Consider the following 24,093-nt stretch of genomic DNA (forward strand, 5'->3'; position numbering starts at 1 on the left):
ATGGAGGTGCTTTGCTTCTTCTGGAGGAGGTAGCGACGTGCTTGCACCCTGATGGAAATGACGCTGGAAGGAAGGCGAAGCCAGCAGCTGGTGTGGTACGGGAGGAGTCTGTGGCACAGTGTCCCACACGATGCGGGGTAAGGTCTGCTGCATCTCGGCAAGAAGGTGGTTTGGTCAGGAGCAGGGAGAGCAGAGTATGTGGGCCTCCCAGTGCAGACGGTGGACGGGTTGCAGGGTCCTGGGAAACACACCGCCAAGTGCTTTTCCAAAGAAGATGAACCTCCCCGTCACAGTCGGCGGTCTGCCAGCCTGCCTTGGCCCTCCGTGCTCCCCAGCGCTGACTGGGTGAACCTTCCCGTCACAGTCGGCGGTCTGCCAGCCTGCCTTGGCCCTCCGTGCTCCCCAGCGCTGACTGGGTGAACCTTCCCGTCACAGTCGGCGGTCTGCCAGCCTGCCTTGGCCCTCCGTGCTCCCCAGCGCTGACTGGGTGAACCTTCCCGTCACAGTCGGCGGTCTGCCAGCCTGCCTTGGCCCTCCGTGCTCCCCAGCGCTGACTGGGTTAACCTTCCCGTCACAGTCGGCGGTCTGCCAGCCTGCCTTGGCCCTCCGTGCTCCCCAGCGCTGACTGGGTGAACCTTCCCGTCACAGTCGGCGGTCTGCCAGCCTGCCTTGGCCCTCCGTGCTCCCCAGCGCTGACTGGGTGAACCTCCCCGTCACAGTCGGCGGTCTGCCAGCCTGCCTTGGCCCTCCGTGCTCCCCAGTGCTGACTGGGTGTTGCCATGTCCTGTCCCCCCACTTCTAAGGCTCAGGTCCATGACTGCTTTGCTGCTCCCCTTCCTCACCAGTTCCTCCAGAAGGCTTAGAAACCTCCATCCTTTTCCTGTGCCCCAGATGAAAATCTCTGTACCTCCTTGCCTTAACTCATCTCCCTGGATTTTTTTTTAAGTCTTACGTATTTGCAAGGCAGAGTGACAGAATGGCAGGACAGATCCACCCTCCGCTGGTTCACTTCCCAAATGGCTGATTTTGAAGCTGGAACTTCATCTGGATCTTCCACTTGGGTGACAGGGGCCCATGTACCTTGACATCTTCAAGTGCTTTCCCACGTGCATAGCAAGGAGCTGGATCAGAAGTGAGGCAGCTGGGACCTGAATGGTATTCATATGGGGTGCCGGCATCCCAGGCAGTGGCTTTTCCTGCTGCATCGGCATCTGCATCTTTAGTTTCACAGATCTTAAACATTTTAGGAATAGCCCTGGAGACTGACTTAGTATCATCAGTGCTGCATTATGAAAGCTGAGGATTCTTTTTCAAGAAGCAAGTACTCTGTGGTCACTGGTGTTTGAGTGCTGGTCAGCCTTTGGCCTGGCTGTCCTTGGGCCAAGTGAGTATGGTCACGGTAGAGGGCTGGGGTTGACTGGGCACTGCCCTTGGCCTGACCACCGCTGTCAGCACAGCGTTGGCATGACTTGGGACTGGCCAGGTTTGCAAGTGGCTACTTTGGAATTACTTCAGGTCACTTAGGTTTCAGATGCTAGTTGCCTTGTTCCATTTAGTCTCCCACTAAAAGCCTTGCCCGGCTCTGTTCTAATTAAGTGGTTCTCTCCCATCCCCTGCAGTACTTTCTGGGTCTTGCTGTGAAGACTGCTCATACACTACTAAAATGGGCACTGTGGTTTCTAAGAATCATCAGATTTTGAAGATGATTCTGACCATCATCTGAGAAGTTAGTAGTCCTTAAATGTCAGCTTTTCATTTCACCTTAATAGATTGTGTTGTAACAATCAGTGGAGAGCAGTGTGACAGAGAAATATATATTTCCAGAACTATACGTCTGCTGCTGTTATGGAGTTCTTTCAGTCTTTTAGTTGTATGGGAAGTGAATACAGAGACTATAGTATTCACAAAAAATTCCTTCCTTCCTTCCTTCCTTCCTTCCTTCCTTCCTTCCTTCCTTCCTTCCTTCTCTCTCTCTCTTCCTTTTCTCTCTCTTCCTTCTCTCTCTCTTGCTTTCCTTTCCTTTCCTTTCCTTTCCTTTCCTTTCCTTTCCTTTCCTTTCCTTTCCTTTCCTTTCCCTCTTTCCCTCTTTCCCTCTTTCCCTCTTTCCCTCTTTCCCTCTTTCCCTCTTTCCCTCTTTCCCTCTTTCCCTCTTTCCCTCTTTCCCTCTTTCCCTCTTTCCCTCTTTCCCCTCTGCCTCTCTCTGCCTCTCTCTGCCTCTCTCTGCCTCTCTGTAACTCTACCCTTCAAATAAATAAATAAATCTTTTTAAAAAAATTCCCAAGGGCTGGCACTATGGTGTATCAGGTTAAACCACCCCCTGTAGCACCAGCGTCCCATATGCGCACCAGTTCGAGTCCTGGCTCTTCCACTTTCCATCCAGCTCTCTGCTAATGCACCTGGGAAAGCAACAGAGGATGGCCCAAGTGCTTGGGCTCCTGTACCCACATGAGAGACCCGGAAGAAGCTTCTGGCTCCTGACTTTGGCCTGACTCAGCCCTGGCTGTTGTGGCCATTTGGGGAGTGAACTAGTGGATGGAACACTTCTCTCTCTGTCCCCCCCACCCCATGCCATTCTGTAACTCTGCCTTTCAAATAAATAAATAGCTGTAAAAAAATAAGTAAATAAATCCTAGAGGGGCTGGCCTTTTGGCACAGTGGATTAAGCCACTGCCTATGACGCTGGCATCCCATATCAGAGTGATGCTTCCAGTCCAGCTCCCTGCTTAATGTGCCTGGGAAAAGCAGTAAAAGATGGTCCAGATACCTGGGCCCCTTCCACCCACCTGGAGACCCAGGCGGAGTTCTGAGCTATGGGCTTTGGCAGCCAATGTGGCCATTTGAAAGTGTCTGAACCAGTGGATAAAAGATCTGTCTGTCTGTTACTCTGCCTTTCAAATAAATGAATACAAAATTTGAAAAATCCTAGAGAAAACTCACTTTCATGGTCACTATTTTTTAAAAAAAATGCTGTTTGACTGGTGATACAGTGGATTAAGTTGCTGCTTGATACTGACACCCCATATCAGGGTGCTGGTTTGAGTCCTGGCTACTCTGCTTCCATTCCAGCTCCCTGTTAATGTACCTGAGAAGGCAGCAGAAGATGATCTGGGTGCTTGGACCCATGCCATCCATGTGGGAGACCAGGATGGAGTTCCTGGCTCTTGACATTGGCCTTGGCTTGGCACAAACCTGGCTGATGTGGTCATCTATGGTGTGAATCAGCAGATGGAAGATCGATCTCTCTCTCACTCACTCACTCACTCTCACTCTTTCGCATGTATACACACTTTTTTCCTCTCTTTTACTTTGCCTTTCAGATAAATAAATAAATATGAAAAAAATGTAGCACTACTTAATTTTTAAAAAATCTTAGAAGTATGACATTGAATTTTAACTTTTTTTTTTTTTAAGATTATTTATTCAAAAGTCAGAGTTACACAGAGAGAGGAGAAGCAGAGAGACAGAGAGAGAGGTCTTCTGTCTGCTGGTTCACACTCCAAATGGCCACCACAGCCAAATCTGGGCCAAGAACTCCGTCTAGTTCTCCCGCATGGGTGGCAGGGGCTCAGGTTCGTGGACCATTTTCTGCCTCCCCAGGCAGATAGCAGGAAGCTCTGTCAGAAGCAGAGAAGACAGGTCTCAAACTGGCAGTTCTTGATGGGATGCCGGTGTAGCAAGTGGCAGCTTAATCTACTCCACCGTAACACTAGTTCCTGCCTGTTTTTGGAAGAGAATATTGTAGGTATTTTAGCAACCCAGTAGTCCCTGGGTTTCAGGACAGGTAACTAATAAAAGATTGTGTAGACCGGCGCCGCGGCTCACTAGGCTAATCCTCTGCCTTGAGGCGCCGGCACACCGGGTTCTAGTCCCGGTCGGGGCGCCGGATTCTGTCCCGGTTGCCCCTCTTCCAGTCCAGCTCTCTGCTGTGGCCCGGGAGTGCAGTGGAGGATGGCCCGAGTATTTGGGCCCTGCACCCCATGGGAGACCAGGATTAGCACCTGGCTCCTGGCTTTGGATCAGCGTGGTGCGCCAGCCGCAGCGCCCCAGCCGTGGCGGCCATTGGAGGGTGAACCAACGGCAAGGGAAGACCTTTCTCTCTGTCTCTCTCTCTCTCTCACTGTCCACTCTGCCTGTCAAAAAATTAAAAAAATAAAAAGATTGTGTAAAAAATCCAGAAAATTTAGGCGGGCAGCCATCTGCTCTACCAGGTAGCAGCTGCACCCTCTAGCAGAATGAGTTTGCATCCAGCCTTCTGTTAATGTGCACCCTGGTGATGGCTCAAGTGAATGGGACCCTGCCACTGTGTGGGAGACCCGGGTTGAATTCCTGGCTCCTGGTTTCAGCTTGGCCCAGCCCCGGTCCAGCCATAGCCACTGTGGGCATTTGGGAAGTAGAGAGAGAAAAGGGAAGAAGGAGGGAAGGAGAAGAGAAAGGAAAAATTAGGAAAATTGTGGTTGGATAAGCAGAACAAAGTGGGAATGGGTGACTTGGACTAGTTCCTTCAGTGAACCTCTGCTGGGTGCCGGCACATGCTGTGTGCATCCGGGGCCTTTAGAACTGTGTAGTGTCTGAAGAAAAGATGACGTGGTGCAATAAATGTACGATAGTCTGCTGTGCAGGGTCGTGGTGGGTACAGCTGTGTGGCAGCGTGTGCTGGTTGAGGGATGGGGCGCACCTTTGGCAAGGCTTTGGCTGTGTGGGGACTGTGAGGCGTTTCAGCTGGTGAGTGGCACAGAGACAGCAGCTCAGCTGGGTGTCATGCTTGACCCTTTCCTGAGGCTGTGACCCCACTAGGCAGTGGTCTAAGGCAAGGTGTTCCGGTGACAGTTCCGTGTGAGGGGTGGTTCCTGGGGGAGACCAGGGCCTGTGGGAAGCAGACAGCCCTGAGGCTGGGCACCGCAGGGAGCCGAGGCCTGGGAAGGGAGGGCGGCACCAGCACAGGCACACCTACTTTCTATGATCCCTGGCTTTAGCTGTCACTGCCCTTAAGTCATCTGGATTGTGCTGTTGATTTTACTGTTTTTATGCCCAAAAAGGCTGTTTTCTTCATGTGTAGTAAGCGTTTACCTATGTAATCATGAAGTTTGAACTTTTCATGTTTAATTTTATTTTTGGGGGAACACTACTTTTTAAACTAGCATAGAATATAAGCCTAGCAGGAAACAGAATGGATGCTACAGATTGAATATCCTTTATCTAATATTCTTGGAACTAGAAATATTTTGGAATTTGGATTTTTCCGATTTTGGAATGTTTGTGTATATGTAATGAGATACTGTGAAGGTGGGACTCAAATCTGAACATGAAATACATTTTTGTTTCATATATGCCTTATAGATATTTATTTATTGAGGCCAGTGCCATGGCATGATGGGCTAAACTTCTGCCTGCAGTGCTGGCATCCCATATGGTCACCGGTTCTAGTCCTGGCTGCTCCTTTTCTGATCCAGCTCTCTGCCCAGCTCTGGCTGATGTGACCATCTGGGGAGTGAACCTGTGGATGGAAGACCTTTCTATCTCTCCCTTTCTCTGTAACTCTCAAATAAATAAAGAAAATCTTTTAAAAATAGATTTATTTATCTGAAAGGCAGGGTTACAGAGAGGCAGAGGCAGGTACCTTTACCTGCTACGCTACAGCACCAGTCCCAGCCTGAGGGAAATTTTATGCAGTATTTTTGGTGTGCTTGCATTTTGACTGTGACCCATTACATTGAGGTCAAGAATAGAATTTTATTTTTTATTTATTTTTTAAAGACAATTATTTATTTGAGAGGCAGAGTTATAGAGAGAGGGAGAGACAGAGAGGTCTTCCATCTACTTGTTCACTCCTCAAGTGGCTGCAATGGTCAGAGGTCAACCGATCCGGAGCCAGGAGTTTGTTCCAGGTCTCCCATGTGGGTTCAGGGGCCCACGCTTTTGGGCCGTGCGTGTTCTACTGCTTTCGCAGGCCATAGTAGGGAGCTGGATTGGAAGTGGAGCAGCCAGGACTTGGACCAATGCCCATAATGGGATTCCTGTCCTGCAGGCTGGGGCTTTAACAACTGCTGTAGCATAGCACCAGCCCCCTAGGTAGTGTCTTAACTGCTATACCAAATACCTGACCCCAGCTGTGGAATTTTATACTTGTGGCACCATGTCAGTCCTTGAAAAGTTCTGGGATTTGGATTTTTTATCAGGAACGCTCAGATCTGTGTTATGATTTACTGTCTTTTATTAAGTATACGTGTGCACATACCCATGTGCGTCACACGGTGGTCACCAATGACAGTTTTCCCGAGGGTAGGGAGTAAGTTTACTCCAAAAGGATAAGACAGATGGTAAGACTGTCGTTAGTGGTGTTTCTGAGGTGTGTTCAACCATATTGCTGTCTTGGAATAAGCATACATTCTCCTGTGGAAAAATTTCCGGATCACCTTATTTCCTTACATCAATGTGTGTATATTTTATATATTTATACATTTGAAGATCTGTACATATAGGGTTTGGGGTGTCACGCTTGCTTAGTGTGCATTCTGTGCGTGTCTTTCTTACAATGTCCGTGGAATTGGACTTCTGCCTCTAAGCAAGAGACAGTGACTCGGACTGGATTCTTCTTCCAGCCTCAAATACTAAACAAAGGGCAAAATACACCAGACGACAGTTTCCCAACATGGAAGAACAGGCAGTCAGGGTAGCACTATCTGAGAAGGGAAGTACACTGACGGGTCCTGGGGTCGCTCAGCTTACGGCCGAGAGACAGTCTAGGCTGTAGCTGTGGGGGCCTGGGGGCTTCCACAGGTTGAGTATAGTACTGAGAATTTGGGGAGCCAAATGTGTGTAGTTGATATCCTCAAAGGAGAGTGAGGGGATGAGGGATAATTTGAAAGAATAATTGGTGAAAAATTATCAACTGCAAATTTGGTGAAAAATGTGAAACCACATGTCCAGGAAACTCCGTAAGCCTCAAGCGTAAGAGAAATGAAAGCGGGGCCGGCAAATCCGCCACCTGGAAGAAGCTCCTGGCTTCGGGTCGGCCCAGCTCCAGCCAGTGTGACCATTCGGAGAGTGAACCAGCGGATGGAAGGCCTTTCTCTGTCTCTGCCTCTGTCTGTAACTATCTCTCAAACAAATAAATAAAATCTCAAAAAAAAAAAAAAAAAAAAAAAAAAGAAAGATGAAAGCGGTGCCCAAACCCATCGTAATTACCTTGCTGAAACAGTGATTTAACAGAACTGAAGAGCAGTCAGAAAAGAGATGTTATATATGAGTAAAGAACATTAAGACAAATAGTGAACTTGTCTTGGGAACCAGTGAAAGCCAGAGAGAGAAGTCACATCACATCTCTGGTCCAGCATTGCTGGCATCTCACGTGAGTGCCCATTTAATTTCTGGCTGCTCTACTCCTTTTTTTCTTTTTTTATGTATTTATTTATTTGAAAGAGTTACACAGAGAGACAAAGAGAGGCAGAGAGAGAGAGAGGCCTTCCATCCACTGGTTCACTCCTCAGTTGGCCAAAACAGCCAGAGCTGTGCTGATCCAAAGCCAGGATCCAGGAGCTTCTTCCGTGTCTCCCACGTGGGTGTAGGGGCCCAAGCACTTGGGCTGTCTTCTATTGCTTTCCCAGGCCATAGCAGAGAGCTGGATTGGAAGTGGAGCAGCTAGTCTCGAACCGGCGCCCATATGGGAATGCCGGCACTGCAGGTGGCAGCTTAACCTACAATGCCACAACGCCGGTTCCAAGGCTACTCTACTTCTAATCCAGCTCCCCGCTAATGCTCCTGGGAAAGCAGCGGAATATGGCCCAAGTTCTTGGGCCCCTGCACCCTTGTGGGAGACCTGGATGGCGTTCTAGGGTCCTGGGGGAGTGAACCAGTACATGAAAAATCTTTCTCTCCATGTTTTTGTAACTGCCTTTCAAATAAATAATATAAATCTTTAATAATGATAATAAAAAAGAGTCACATCTTTGTGATAGGCCAAGTGCTGAAAGGGAAAAAAAAACTGTAATTTAGAATTCTGCACCAGCAAAAATGCTTAAAAATGCAGAGGATGGGTTGGTGATACGGCGTGGTAGGTTAAGCTGCTGCTTGCAATACCAGCATCTTAGAGTGCTCGCTGGTTTGAGTTCTGGCTTCCACGTTTCCGCTTCCAGTGCAGCTCCTACTAATTCATCTGGGAAAGCAAGGGAAGATGGCCCAAGTGTTTGAGACCCTGCTACCCACATGAAAGATAACAGAGGGAGCTGCTGGCTGTGGCCTGGCTGTGGCCACCATTTGGGGAGTGAACCAGTGGATGGGAGATTTCTGTTTTTCTCTGCCTGCCTGCCCCCCTGCCTTTCTTTTCTTTTTCTTTTTCTTTTTTTTTTTTTTTAAGATTTGTTTTTATTTATTTGAAAGAGTTACAGAGAGAGGTAGAGACAGAGAGAGAGAGGTCTTCCATCTGCTCCTTCACTCCTCAGATGGCCACAATGGCCAGAGCTGTGCCGATCCGAAGCCAGGAGCCAGGAGCTTCTTCCAGGTCTCCCACGTGGGTGCAGGGGCCCAAGGACTTGGGCCATCTTCTGCTGCTCTCCCAGGCCGCAGCAGGGAGCTGGTTCTGAAGCAGAGCAGCCAGGACTTGAACCAGCACCCAAAAGGAATGCCAGTACTGTAGATGGCCACTTAACCAGCTATATCACAGTGCTGGCCCCTCTGCCTTTCAGACAAAAAAGTTGTGTTTTTTTTTTTTTTTTTTTTTTTTGGATAGGCAGAGTTAGTGAGAGAGAGGGAGAGAGGGAGAGAGAAAGGTCTTCCTTTTCCGTTGGTTCACCCCCCAAATGGCTGCTGTGGCTGGCGCACTGTGGCCAGCACGCTGTGCCGATCCGAAGCCAGGAGCCAGGTGCTTCCTCCTGGTCTCCCATGGGGTGCAGGGCCCAAGCACTTGGGCCATCCTCCACTGCCTTCCCGGGCCACAGCGAGAGCTGGACTGGAAGAGGAGCAACCGGGACTAGAACCGGCACCCATATGGGATGCTGGTGCCACAAGTGGAGGATTAACCAAGTGAGCCATGGCGTCAGCCCTTTCAGACAAATTTTTAAAAAATTTAAATTTTAAATAAAAAAGAGGTTAGACAGATCTTTTAAACTTCCAAATATCAAGAGGATAGGAACATCAGAGTTTATTAAATGCTCCAGATCAGTGTTTACAGGGACGTTGATGGCGTTAACCATGTAAGTTACACAGGGTAAGGGCTCAGCAACCTGGATTTCTGCCCTGACGTGGAGACGGGCTGGAGACGCAGCACAGCTGCCGGACCAGATCCACGTAAGCGCCAGTGCAGACCCGCCGCCGCCTCTGCTGCAGCTCCCTGCTGATGGCCTGGGAGGGCAGCAGTGATGGCCCAAGTCCTTGGATCCGTGCCACCCACACACCCACACGGGAGTTCAGGATGGAGTTGCTGGCTTTGGTTTGGCTCAGCCCTGGCTCTTGGGAGGTAAACCAGTGTTTGGAAGGTCTCTTTTCTTTGTCTCTCCTTGTTTGTTGCTCTGCCTTTCAAATAAATAAGTCGTTAAAAAAAAGAACAGTTTTAACCAACTATACCTAAAGTAACTCAAAGAAAGGAAATAATACCATAAAAGCAAGAAGCAGTGGAGAAAATTTAAAATATAGAAATCATGAAACCCAGAGCTCATTCTTTTCAGTAGTAAAGATGATAATTCTTGAGCCAGGCCAAATAGTTGATGAGATACTGCACCACAGAGGAGATAAGAATGGGCATAAACACTTTGAAAAGACATTTCACATCTTTGGTCATTAGGGAGGACACAGAGGGATAATAGCGTGCCCTCAGTGGCTGCGGCTGAAATCCTGCACCCACGGAATGCGGGTTAGTCACAACTCTGACACTGCTCTCTGGGAGAAATGGGCAATTACTTAAGGTTAGACATATTCCTGCCTTGAGAACCAGCTCTCCTATTCCTTGATGTTTATAGCAGAGAAAAGTATGTATCTACACCAGGATTGCACACAAAGGTTCATACCAGCCATTGCTAACAGCCAGAGCCCACAGAGAGCCCAAATGTGCATCAGTGGGGAATGTGGCCTACCTACACAGTGGGGTGGTACTCATTCCTGATCCGTGGGTGGAATCATCTCAGAGTAACTGTGAAAGAAGCCAGATCAGAGAGACTGTATTGTGTGGTGTTATTTATATACAGCTTTAGGAATTGCAGAGTAATCTGTGGTGACAGACGCAGTCCATCGGCTGGAGGGAAGGAGCAGCACTGAGAGGCACTGAGTCTCAGGGCAGTGGGGATGCTGGTGATCTTCGCTGTGGCTGTTGTTTAAATACCTGCAAAGAGAGCTCTCGCGCGGCCCGTCCTGTCAGATTTTGGTTGAACATCAAAGACTGGAGGGGCAGTGGGGCTGCTGAGGGGGCTGACTGAGCCTCTGCAGGAAGCTGGAGAAGCTGGGGAAAACCAGACCGCTCTCACTGCTCCTCCTCCTGGCCGCTGAGAGGGGTGGAGGACAGGGAGCGTCTGCTGCCAGGGCCCTGCCGGGTGCTCAGGCAGGAGCGTGGGCAGAGCAGCGCCTGCCCCTGGAAGCTCGCGGGGCTCCTGCAGCCAGTGCACTTAGGGCCTCGCTCTCGGGCCTTCGGGACAGGCTCTCAGAAGGCGCAGGGCCCACGCTGGGGTCATGCTCAGCTCCCCCACCCCCGGCTAGAGGAAGTGCTTGCTCGCTGGATGACGTGTCTGTGCCTGTCCATTTCTCATAGGACAGTTGATAATCTCTGGGAAAGGTCGGAGGTAATAATTCCTCCTGTGTGTTCTACCTCTGAGGCTTCTGCCGCCATTTCTACCCTCACCCCACAACCCCACAACTCCACAGTTCAGGAGCTGTTTGAAAAAGCAGCCATTGAAATGAGGGAGTTGGAGAGGAAGTCAACATTATTATTTTAAGATTTATTTATTTATTTGAAAGAACGACAGAGGGGAAGGGAGAAGGGGAAAGGGGTCGTCGGGTGGAGAGAGAGACTTCCATCCACTGGTTCACACACCCCCCCCCCCCCAAATGTCTGGACCAGACTGAAGCCAGCAGTCTGGAACTCTGTCCTGGTCTCACGTGTGGCTGCCAGGGGCCCAAGCACTGCCTTCTCAGGAGGTTAGCTTCGGGAAGCTAGTTCAGAAGTGCAGTATACAAGGCTCCAGCCTACACTCTGATAAGGGACGCCCATGTCACAGGTGACGGCTTAACCCTGTGTGCCACAGTGCCAGCCTCCCTCATTAGGATTGCTGAGCCTGGGAGGGAGACTGGCTCTTGGGTGCATGGCTGCCACCAGGCCCCCTACTATTTGTCTTGAATCTTGGGTGCCCACCACAGAGACGGTGTGGACTTCCCAGCACCCTCGCACCAGAAGTCCCCGTCTGAGGACTGGAGCTTTGTGCACAGGTGCCTCTTGGATAGCGGCTTCCAGCTTCATGGATAATCAACAGTGTTGATGCTTTCACACGGTCTGAAATTGACCCGAGTTTCCCTCATGGCAAGGAAGTAAATCAGAAGTCTGGGTGGAAGGGTTAATTGGACAGTTTTCTAACTCCTGCTGAGATTTTCTTTATGACATTACTGATTTTAAAGATTTTTTTAATGTCTATTTTCATCTAATTTAAAGGCAGAGTGAGAGAGGCAGATGTTATCTTCTGACTGCTGGTCTACTCATCAAATGCCCACAATAGCCCCAACTGGGCCACGCTGAAGCCGGGAGCCTGGAACTCCATTTGAGTCTCCCATGTGGGTGGTGGTAGCAGGAAGCTGTATGGGAAGCCAAGTAGCTGGACCTAAGCCAACACTGCAGTATGGGGTGCAGTTGTCCCAAGTGTCAGCAAGCCTGCTCCTACAGCATGACTATTTTATTTGAAGTATTACAAGCTTCTGGAATACTAGGTTTTATTTAACCAGTTTCCTATTTTATGTCTCTCTGTATAAATATACGTGTGCCTTTTAACTAGAAATACATATATATTTTAAGTGTCTTGGCTTTGTGGATCAGGTCTTGAAAATGGATTTTTTTTTCTCTATTCCAGACTCCTTTTAGTTTTGGCATGAATCATAGGACGCCACCCTATCCTGCTGGGGATTATTGTCTTCTGTGCAGAAGTGAACGCAAAGACTCTTCATTCTTAGAGAGTGGGATTAAGACTGCGAACAAACTGGCTCTTTCCATGGCTCCCAAGGGTAACAGTGTGCTGCACCTGCCGCTGTGGGTGTGCCCAGACTGCCGGAGGACCGTGGAGAAGGAAGAGAGGCTGGGTGGCCCGGACCAGCCGGCGGTGAGTGGCTGCCAGCCCTGCGAGCTGCTCGCCTGCGGGCTCTGGGCTAATTGGCAATGAAAGAGAGAAGTCTGTGTGCTTTCAGGGGTGCTGCCTCCTGCACCATCTCGGGCCTGTGCCCCACCCTGTGGGATGTTCCTCCAGGCCTTCCTTGGCTTCCTGGTAGGGCACCTGCTGTCCTTGTCCAGATACAACACCGTTGGCAGCTGGGAACCCAAAGCATGTGTGTTGGCCTTTCTCGTCTGGGCTCAGGGTTTTTTCTGGCAGTAACTTCCTGAAAAGCTGGTAGGCTTTTCATGTGTTAAGGTCTAGAAAATTCCATGTGCAGTTAACTCCCATGAAGTTCTTTCCCAGATGCGTAAACCTGGCTCTCCCTTGCTCTTCCTCAGTTCCACACCTCGGCCCTTTCGAGGCCGCCTTGAGGCCGCCAGGCTCTCGGGGAAGGGCACCTCTGAATCTGATACTTGACCTCTGTTGAGTCCTGGAGGGTCCTGGTGACAAGAAGACGTTCAGGTTTGCCCCTCGGGTTCCAGAGGGAGTTGACTTCTGCTGCCATTTAACCTGCACATTCCAGGCGTCCTCTGTGTCCTTTGACGGCTGCCTGCCCCAGTGAGTTATTTTCTAGGCTGTTTGCTTTCATCTCTGAGCCCTGCAGCCTCTAAGAGTTGATTTACTGCTGTTCTAAGGTGCAAGGAACAGTGGGCTGCTGCGGTGTGTGGGTCTGCCCTCCTGCAGGTCTTGCCTGCTTCCTTGCTGCTAAGCCAGTGCCTCCTGGAGGACCGCACCCCAACTCCAGTGCCAGGACAGCTGTAGCAGCCCACCCTCAGGCGCGCCCTGTTCCTCAGAATGGAGATCGATTCTCAGTGAGCCGCTCCACATGCCCCCTTTTCCTGCTTTATTTGTAACATGCTGTGTATTTTTTTAAAGATTTATTTATTTGAAAGGCAGAGTTACAGAGAGGAAGAGCCAGAGAGAGGGAGAAAGAGAGAGATCTTCCGTCTGCTGGTTCGCCCCTCAGATGGCCATAACGGCTGAAGCTGGGCTGATCTGAGGCCAGGAGCTTCTTCTGGGTCTCCCACATGGGTACAGGGGCTCAAGCATTTGGCCCATCTTCTGCTGGTTTCCCAGGCTATAGCAGAGAGCTGGATTGGAAGTGGAGCACAGGGGACTCTAACCAGCACCCACATGGGATGCTGCATTGCAGGCAGCGGCTTTACGCGCTGTGCCACAGCACTGGCTCCCGTTTGGGTCTCTTGTTGGTTGCAGGGCCCCAAACACTTGGACCATCTTTGCTGCTTTCCAAGCTCATTTAGCAGGGAGCTGGACCAGAAGTGGAGCAGCCAGGACTTGAACTGAGATGCCAGCATTGCAGGCAGTGGCTTAATCCAGGGTGCCACAGCCCGGGCCCCTTCTGGTTGTTCTTGCGCTCACGGTCTGTGTCCCCTGAGGCATTTGCTGTCTTCCCCTGGTTTTGATTGAAGGTTGGTTACGTATATCAGTGGTAATGTAAGTGTCCTGTTCACTTACAGTGACATCCATAAGCCTTCCCACTGACCAGAGCACGCTTTGCTTTTGAACCTTTTTTTTTTTTGGCTTCCTTAACTGCATCATCTCCTTTCTTTGTCCTAGCCCTCCTCTGGTACCTCTGAGGAGGCATTGCCTTTGATTACCCTGTCTCACAGGTATCCCGTCCCATCCCCCATCAGTCGGACCCTGGGGGATTGGTAATCCCCAACTGGTTCTTGTGATGAATTGCCTATCCTGAGGGTTTCATTCCTTATAAAAAGCAGCAGCCTGGGGCTGACGCTGTGGCATGAAGGGGTAAGCCTCCACCTGCGGTGCTCGCATCCCATATGGGCCCTGATTCTAGTCCCGGCTGCTCCTCTTTGACTCCTGCTCATGCACCTGGGAAAGCTGTGGAAGATGACCCAAGTCCTTGGGCCCCTGCACCCACGTGGGAGACCTGGAAGAACCTCTTGTTTTCAGATCAGTTCAGCTCTAGCTGTTGAGCCATTTGGGGAGTGACCAGCAGATGGAAGACCTTTCTTTCCATCTCCCTCTTTCTGTCTATAACTTAACCTCTCAAAAAAATAACATCTTTTAATAAAAATTAAAAAAAGAAAGTGTAGTGTTTAGCAGTCAGGGCTGGGCCAGCCTAGAGCCAGGGCTCTGTTTAAGTCTCCCAAAAGGTGGCAGAGATCCAGCCCCCTGAGCCATGCCTGCTGCTTCCCAGAGTGCATGTCCGCAGGAACCTGGAGCTGAGCGGAGTCCCAGCTCAGACTCAGGCGCTCTGGTATGGGAGAGAGAAAAAGATCTTCATCTGCTGTTTCCCTCCCCAAATGACAGCAGCAATGGACAGGGCTGGGCCAGGCCAAAGCCAGGATCCTGGAACTCCATCTGAATCTTCCCTGTGGACGCAGGGACCCAAGTACTTGGGCCATTTTCTGTCTTCCCAGGTGCATTAGTATAGAGCTGGATCAGAAATAGGGCAGCCAGGACACAAACTGGTACCCATGTGGGATGCTGGCACTGCAGGCAGTGGCGTAACCTGCTGTGCCGCAAGCCCAGCCCCCAGGTGACCTCTTAATCACACTGCACAAACATTTGCCCCTGTTCCTTGTCGGTGTTGAATAAGTTGTACGGTTATACCAGTTGAATTATTCCCTCACCAATTAGCTGATGGATGTTTGTTTCCAGACGTGAGCTGCTGTGGAGAGAGCTGCTGTGAACCTTCTTGTGGGGATTTTCTGTGAACAGTTCTGAGTGTTGCTGGACTGATCTGCTAGAATTCTGTTGTGGGTTCTGTCTCTGGGCTCAGACAGATGCCTGCCCCAGTCTTCTCGTCTTGTAAGGTCCTTCAGGGCTGCTTGCTGGGATGTGTTCCTGTTTCTCCTTTCAGGGACAGCTTAGGTGGAGTTGTTTTCCTTTCATACCCTTCTGTTGGGATTTTGTTGCATTAGTGTACTCTCATGTTGTATTTAGACTCGAGCAGTCAGCATAGAGGTTAACTTTATTGGGTCTCAGTTGAAAATCTACTTTTAAAAAATTTATTTGAGAGAGAGACAGAAAGAGCTCCTGTGTGTTGGTTCATTCACCAAATGCCTGCAGTGGCTGCGGGGCCAGATCTGGGAGCTGAGAACTCGGCCCAGGTCTCCCGGGTGGGTGACAAGAACTCAGTTACTGGAGCCATCCCTGCTGCTCCCAGAGAGCACGTTAGCATGAAGCTGTCGTTGAGAACAGAGCTGGCGCTCTGGAATGGGAAGTGCACGTCTTAACCGCAAGGCCAAACGCTCACTCCAGAGTCTCTTCTTGGTGAAGGTGGTGTCCGTGTGTGTTACAGCAGTCGCTGATGCTAGTTGCTGCCACACCCTTGGCGCAGGTCCCTCGTACCCCTTCCAGCCATTCGCTCCTCAGAGCTTTCCTCCCCTGCAGCTCGTTTGCACGCACTGCCTTGCTTTTCTTTACTGTTATACCACCGAAGCTATTCTTGTGGTCCAGTGTTCCTGGCGTTTTAATTTTATAAAAGTACAGTTGTGTTAGCTGTATACTTTTAAAAATTTTATTTATTTGAAAGGCAGAGTTGGAGACAGATAAAGAGGGAAGAAGAGATAAATCTCCCATTCCTGATTCACTCCCCATATGGCCTCAATGGTTGGGCTGCACCAGGCTGAAGCCAGGGGCCTGGAACCATGTCTGGGTTTCCCACATGGGTGGCAGGGGCCCAAGCACTTGGACCATCTTTTGCTACCTTTCTAGGCATACTGGCAGGGAGCTAGGTTGGAGGTAGAGCAGCCTCGACTAGAACTGGTGCCCATATGGGATGCTGGCATTGCTGGAGTGCAGGCTGCGGCTTAACCTGCTGTGCCGGGACACCAGCTCCTGGGCGTGTGGTCGTAGTTGATGTGTGTCGCCCGGGATTACACCTGAGACTCATCAGGGTTGTCATTTCCTCGTTTTCATTGCTGCTTGTTCGCATCTTTATGAAAATGTTGTATTTTAGGTTCAGATTTTGATTTTATGAATGATGCTCTTAGGGTACACAGTCACTCATTCTGTTTATAGAAGTGGGAAAGAAATTGCTGAGTCACAGGGGATTTCTGTAATTGACTGCATGTCAAGAGCATAATCTTAAATGAAAGCTATTTTTCAGACCAGAGCTAATTTAATGAGTAGAGTGGCAGTATTATGTGTTTTTTGGAAATCTCTTTTGCATCTATTTTTTAAAAAGGATTTATTTATTTAGGGACTGATGTTGTGATGCAGTGGGTTAAGCCACTGTCTAGGATGCCAGAATCCCACATGGGTGCCAGTTCAGGTTCCAGCTGTTCCACTTCCAGTCTGACTCCCTGCTAATGTGCCTGGGAAGGCATGAAAAAATGGTCCAGGTGCTGGGACACCTGCCGTCCACGTGAGAGACCCGGATGCAGTTCCAAGCACCAACATCAGCCTCGCTCATTCCTGGCTGTTGCAACCATTTAGGGAGTGAACCCACCTCCCCTCTCTTTCTGTAACTCTTTCAAATAAATAAAAAAGTCTTTGGGGAAAAATGTATTTGAAAGCAGACTGATGGAGAGAGAGAGAGAAAGAGGGTTGGGGGAAGAGAGAGAGAGAGAGAATCTTGCATCTGTTGGTTCATTCCCTCTAACACCTGCAGCAGTCAGGGCTGACCCAGGCTGAAGCAAGGATCCAGGAACTCCATCCAGACCCCAAGTTCTCGGGAGCAGGGCTGTCACCTGCTGCCTCCCAGGTACATTAGCAGGAAGCTGGGATTAGGAGCATGGAGTAGCCCAGGACTCAAACCAGGCACTCAGATATGGGGTCCAGGATGCGACATCGCAGACAGCCCTGCCACATGCCTGTGTATTCTTCAACTGTGTGTCCTTAACTTGTATTTAACTATTTTTTTAAAAGATTTTATTTTTATTTATTTTAAAGAGTGAGGTAGAGACAGAGAGAGAGGTCTTCCATCCACTGGTTCACTCCCCAGATGGCCGCAGTGGCCGGAGCTGCACTGATCCGAAGCCAGGAGCCAGGAGCTTCCTCCAAGTCTCCCACATGGATGCAGGGCCCCAAGGACTTGGGCCATCTTCTACTGCTTTCCCAGGACACAGCAGGAGTTGTCGGAAGAGGAGCAGCCGGGACTAGAACCGGTGCCCATATGGGATGCTGGTGCTTCAGGCCAGGGCATTAAACTGCTGCACCACAGTGCCGACCCCTGTTTTTTTTTTTTGTTTTTTTGTTTTTTTTTTTTGTTTTGTTTTTAAGATTTTATTTATTTATTTGAAAGGTAGAGTTACAGACAGTGAGAGGGAGAGACAGAGAGGTCTTCCCTCTGTTCGTTCACTCCCCAAATGGCTGCAACGGCCGGAGGTGTACTGATCTGAAGCCAGGAGCCAGGAGCTTCTTCCGGGTCTCCCACGCGGGTGCAGGGGCCCAAGGACTTGGGCCATCTTCTACTGCTTTCCCAGGCCATAGCAGAGAGCTGGATCAGAAGAGGAGCAGCCAGGAGTAGAACAGGTGCCCACATGGGATGCTGGCCCTGCAGACGGAGGAATAGCCTTCACCATGGTGCCGGTTCCGCCCCTATTTGTTTTTAACCTTGTCAAGTTTTTTCTTAGCGATTGCTGCTTTCTTTGGTTCTGCTTATTGCTGTCTCTCCTATCTGTTTTGTTTTGTTTTGTTTTGTTTTAATATTTTATTTTATTTGAGAGGTAGAGTTACAGACAATGAGAGAGACAGACAGAGAGAAAGGTCTCTCTTCCATTGGTTCACTCCCCAAATGGCTGAAACAGCTGGAACTGTGCTGATCTAAAGTCAGGATCCAAGAGCTTCCTCCGGGTCTCCCGCGTGAGTGCAGGGGTCCAAGCACTTGAGCCATCCTCCACCGTTCTCCCAGGCCATAGCAGAGAGCTGGATTGGAAGTGGACCAACCGGGACTAGAACCGGCATCCATTTGGGATGCCGGCGCTGCAGGCAGAGGATTAACCTGCGCCATGGCACCGGCCCCCTCTCTATCACTGATAAACTTTCTGGTATGTGTTGTCTCCTGTTCTGCCTGTCCAGAAGAAGTATGACGTGGATCACAAGTGTAAGCCAGGTGTGTAGTTTCCAAGGTTTTAGTAGCCCCATATCAAACTGAAAGGAGGCAGGTATTATGTTTTACCTCAGGGGAGCTAAACTATCATTTCAATATGTAACCAATACAAAAATACTGTTTTTACATTTTTGGAGTCCTGTGTATTAATTTTACTTACAGCCTGTATTAGTGTAGTAATGTAGACTGCCCGTTGTTCAAGTGCTCAGGAGGGGCTTCTGTACTGGACAGCACACTAACCCTGACCCTAGCCCTAAAACTTTATTGTTTAGCTATTAGACTTGCCACCTACCTGTTTTTTTTTTTTTTTTTTTTTTTTAAGATTTATTTATTTGTTTGAAAGTCAGAGTTACACAGAGAGGAGAGAGGCAGAGAAAGAGAAGTTTTCCATCCAGTAGTTCACTCCCCAACTGGTCGCAACAGCTGGAGCTGCACTGATCCAAAACCAGGAGCCAGGAGCTTCTTCCGGGTCTCCCATGCGGATGCAGGGGCCCAAGGACTTGGGCCATCTTCTACTGCTTTCCCAGGCCACAGCAGAGAGCTGGATGGGAAGTGGAGCAGTCAGGTCCCAAATGGTATGCCGGCACTGCAGGTGGTGGCTCTACCGGCTCCACCACAGTGCCCCCCCCCCAATGTTTAACGTTCTAGGCCTGGTCTGTCAGCGCTGTTCTCAGGATCACGTGCTCAGTTCACATCTGCGCCGTATTTTGGCAGTTCTTGCATTATTTCAGACTTTCTTATTACTAGCCCATCTTTAAGGTGATTTGTGATGCTTTGTGATTGTGATCTTTGATGCTACTATTGTAATCATTTTGTGGCACCAGGAACCATGGCCATGTAAGAGGCAAACATAGGTGATACATGTGTGCATACCGATTGTTCCATACACAAGGGGCTCCCTGTCTTCCTCCCTCTCTCTCCTCAGGCCTCCATATGCCCTGAGACAAGCAACATTGCAATCAGGCCAGACAGTGCCCTCCTAAGTGAGCAAAAGAGCCACACAAAAGCTGGACATGATTAAGCTTAGTGAAGAAGGCACATTGAAAGCCGAGACAGGCTGATAGGTCTGCACCAGTTAGGTAAGTTGTGAATACAAAGGAAAAGTTCTGGAAGGAAATTAGAAGTGCTAAGAGAGTGGCATTGTGGCAGGGTGGGTAAGGCTGCCGCCTGTGATGCTGGCATTCCACTGGGAACCAGTTTGAGTCCCAGCTGTTCCACTTCCCATCCAGCACCCTGCTAATAGCCTGGGAAAACAGTGGAAGATGGCCCAAGTGCTTGGACCCTGGCACCCACGTGGGAGACCCAGAAGAAGCTCCAGCCTTGTGACTCTGGCCTGGAAGATGTCTTTTTTTGTCTTTCCTTCTCTTGCTGAAACTCTGACTTGCAAATAAATACATTAATCTTAAAAAAAAAAAAAAAGTGCTACTGTAGTTAACCACACCAATGATAAGAAAGCAAAAATGGGACCGGTGCCATGGCTCACTAGGTTAATCCTCCGCCTGTGGTGCCAGCATCCCATGTGGGCGCCAGGTTCTAGTCCTGGTTGCTCATTTTCCAGTCCAGCTCTCTGCTGTGGCCTGGGATAGCAGTGGAGGATGGCCCGGATGCTTGGGCGCCTGCATCTGCATGGGAGACCAGGAATAAGCATCTGCCTCCTGGCTTCGGATCAGCCTAGCTTTGGCTGTAGCGGCCGTTTGGAGGGTGAACCAACAAAAGGAAGACCTTTCTTTCTCTCTCTCATTGTCTTAACTCTGTCAAATAATGGGATTGATCTTAGAAGTTCTTTCTTGGTTGTGGCATTGTCTATGTATACAAAGGCTGTTGACTTTTGTGAATTGATTTTATATCCTGCTGCTTTACCAAAGTCTTCTATGAGTTCCAATAGTCTCTTAGTGGAGTTCTTTCGATTCCCTAAATAAAGAATCATATCGTCTGCAAAGAGGAATAGTTTGACTTCTTCCTTCCCAATTTGTATCCCTTTGGTTTCTTTTTCTTGCCTGATGGCTCTGGCTAAAACTTCCAGTACTATATTGAATAGCAGTGGTGAGAGTGGGCATCCCTGTCTGGTATCAGATCTCAGTGGAAATGCTTCCAGCTTTTCCCCATTCAATAGGATGCTGGCCATGGGTTTGTCATAAATTGCCTTGATTGTGTTGAGGAATATTCCTTCTATACCCAATTTGCTTAGAGTTTTCATCATGAAAGGGTGTTGTATTTTATCAAATGCTTCCTCTGCATCTATTGAGGTAATCATATGGTTTTTCTTCTGCAGTTTGTTAATGTGGTGTATCACATTGATTGATTTATGAATACTGAACCATCCCTGCATACCAGGGATAAATCCCACCTGGTCTGGGTGGATGATCTTTCTGATGTGTTGTTGTACTCTATTGGCTAGAATTTTGTTGAGGATTTTTGCGTCTGTGTTCATCAGGGATATTGGTCTGTAATTCTCTTGCTCTGCTGCATCTCTTTCAGGTTTAGGAATTAAAGTGATGCTGGCTTCAGAGAAAGAATTTGGGAGGATTCCCTCTCTTTCAATTGTTCTGAATAGTTTGAGAAGAATTGGAGTGAGTTCTTCTTGAAATGTCTTCTAGAATTCAGCAGTGAATCCATCTTGTCCTGGGCTTTTCTTTGTTGGGAGGGCCTTTATTACTGTTTCAATTTCTGATTCGGTTATGGGTCTGTTTAGGTTTTCTGTGTCTTCATGGTTCAATGTAGGTAGGTTCTATGTGTCCAGGAATCTATTCATTTCTGATAGATTTCCTTGTTTGCTGGCTTACAACTCTTTGTAGTAATTTCTGATAACTCTTTATTTCTGAGGTGTCTGTTGTTACATTCCCCTTTTCATCTCTAATTTTACTGATTTGAGTCTTCTCTCCTTTTTTTGGTTAGGTGGGCTAATGGTGTGTCAATTTTGTTTATTTTTTCAAAAAACCCAGCTCTTTGTTTTACTGATCTTTTGTAATTTTGGGGGAGGATTCAATTTTGTTGATTTCTTCTCTAATTTTAATTATTTCTCTTCTACTAGCTTTGTGTTTGGTTTGCTGTAGTTTTTTCTAGATCCTTGAGATGTATTGTTAGCTCATTTATTTGGTGCCTTTCCAACTTCTTGATGTAGGTACCTGTTGCTATAAACTTTCCTTTTAACACTGCTTTTGCTGTATCCCATAAGTTTTGATATGTTGTGTTGTCATCTTCATTTGCTTCCAGAAAGTTTTTGACTTCTCTTTTGATTTCTTCTGTGACCCACTGTGCATTCAGGAGCATGTTGTTCAGTCTCCATGTGTTTGCTATGCTCTAGGGATTCCTGAGTTGCTGATTTCCAGCTTCATTCCACTGTGGTCTGAGAAGATGCATGGTATGATTTCAATTATTTTGAATTTGCTGAGGCTTTCTTTATGACCTGGTATGTGGTCAATCCTAGAGTAAGATCCATGCACTGCTGAGAAGAATGTGTATTCTGCAACTGTAGGATGAAAAATTCTGTAGCTATCTGTTAGGTCCATTTGATCTATAGTGTCGATTAAATCTGCTGTTTCCTTGTTGATCTTCTGTCTGGTTGATCTGAAAGTGGAGTATTGAAGCCCCCCAGTACTATTATATTGGAGTCTAAGTCTCCTTTTAAGTCCTTTAACATTTATTTTTTTAAAAAGATTTTTTAATTTATTTGAAAGTCAGAGTTATACAGAGCGAGGCGAGGCAAAGAGAGAGGTTTTCCATCTTATGGTTCACTCCCCAATTGGCTGCAACAGCTGGAGCTGCACCCATCCAAAGCCAGGAGCCGGGAGCTTCTTCTAGGTCTCCCTCATGGGTGCAGGGGCCCAGGGACTTGGGCCATCTTCTACTGCTTTCCCAGGCCATAGCAGAGAGCTGGAAAGGAAGTGGAGCAGTCGGGTCTCAAACCGGTGCCCATATGGGATGTTGGTGCTTCAAGCCAGGGTGTTAACCCGCTACACCACAGTACTGGCCCCTTAACATATCTTTAAATAGCCCAGTGCCCTGTAATTAGGTGCATATACGTTTATAGTAGTTACATCTTCCTGTTGAATTGATCCCTTAATCATTATATAGTGCCCCTGTTTGTCTCTTTCAACAGTTTTTGTGTTAAAGTCTATTTTGTCTCATACTAAGATGGGTACGCCAGCTTTTTTTTGGTTTCTGTTGGTTGGCATGAAATATCTCTCTCTTTCTTTCTTTCTTTCCTTTCTTTCCTTTCTTTCTTTCTTTCTTTTTTTTTTTTTTTTTTTTTTTTTTTTTTTTTTTTTTTTTTTTTTGACAGGCAGAGTGGACAGTGAGAGAGAGAGACAGAGAGAAAGGTCTTCCTTTTGCCGTTGGTTCACCCTCCAATGGCCGCCGCGGCCGACGCACCGCGCTGATCCGATGGCAGGAGCCAGGAGCCAGGTGCTTTTCCTGGTCTCCCATGGGGTGCAGGGCCCAAGCACTTGGGCCATCCTCCACTGCACTCCCTGGCCACAGCAGAGGGCTGGCCTGGAAGAGGGGCAACCGGGACAGAATCTGGTGCCCCAACCGGGACTAGAACCCGGTGTGCCGGCGCCGCTAGGCGGAGGATTAGCCTAGTGAGCCGCGGCGCCGGCCCTGAAATATCTTTTTCTAACTTTTCACTTTCAGTCTGCATGTACCTTTGTTGGAAAGATGTGTTTCTTGTAAGCAGCAGATAGATGGGTTTTGTTTTTTAATTCATTCAGCCAGTGTGTGTCTTTTTAACTGGAGAGTTGAGGCCATTTACATTCTTTTTTTTTTTTTTTTTTTTTTCCACAGGCAGAGTGGACAGAGAGAGAGACAGAGAGAAAGGTCTTCCTTTGCCGTTGGTTCACCCTCCAATGGCTGCCACAGCCAGCGCACTGCGCTGATCCGATGGCAGGAGCCAGGTGCTTCTCCTGGTCTCCCATGGGGTGCAGGGCCCAAGCACTTGGGCCATCCTCCACTGCACTCCCGGGCCACAGCAGAGAGATGGCCTGGAAGAGGGGCAACCGGGACAGAATCCGACACCCCGACCGGGACTAGAACCCGGTGTGCCGGCGCCGCTAGGCGGAGGATTAGCCCATTGAGCCGCAGCGCCGGCCTGAGGCCATTTACATTCAGTGTGACTATTGATAAGTAGTGACTTTGCCCTGCCATTTTTCCAAAGATATTTCTAATTTATACTTTGAACTTCCTGTGATCTTTTACTGAGAGATTTTCTTCCTTTACATTCTTTGGTATTGATGACTGTGTTTCTGTGTGTAACACATCTTTAAGCGTCTTTTGCAGGGCTGGATGAGTGATGACAAATTTCTTCAGTTTCTGTTTGCTATGAAAGGTCTTTATTTCACCTTCATTCACAAATGAGAGCTTTGCAGGATATAATATTCTGAGATGACAGTTTTTTTTTCTCTGAGGACTTGGGCCATATCTCGCCATTCTCCCCGAGCCTGTAGGATTTCTGATGAGAAGTCTCCTGTGAGTCTAATTGGAGATCCTCTGAGAGTAATCTGACGTTTCTCTCTTTTACATTGTCTTTATGTTTCACTGTGTTGAATTTGATTACAATGTGTCATGGTGTGGGTCTTTTCTGGTCATGTCTATTAGGAGTTCTGTGTGTTTCCTGTACTTGGGTGTCTCTTTCTCCAAACCTGGGAAGTTTTCTGCTAGTATCTCACTTAAAAGGCCTTCTAATCCCTTCTCTCTCTCCATGCCTTCAGGAACTCCTAG

General features: G+C 48.5%; 1 protein-coding gene across 2 annotated transcripts in view; it reads left to right on the forward strand.

Annotated features, from left to right (window-relative positions):
- FAM193A (family with sequence similarity 193 member A) overlaps positions 1 to 24,093 on the forward strand; it is a 154,982-nt gene that overhangs the window by 43,206 nt on the left and 87,683 nt on the right. For both annotated transcript variants that reach the window (XM_070067973.1, XM_051836727.2), the window contains exon 2: positions 12,039 to 12,284. In XM_070067973.1, coding sequence (XP_069924074.1) covers positions 12,039 to 12,284 — 246 coding nt within the window. The remainder of the gene's footprint in view (positions 1 to 12,038; positions 12,285 to 24,093) is intronic.

This window comes from Oryctolagus cuniculus, chromosome 2 (genome assembly GCF_964237555.1).
Source record: "Oryctolagus cuniculus chromosome 2, mOryCun1.1, whole genome shotgun sequence".
NCBI lineage: Eukaryota > Metazoa > Chordata > Mammalia > Lagomorpha > Leporidae > Oryctolagus > Oryctolagus cuniculus.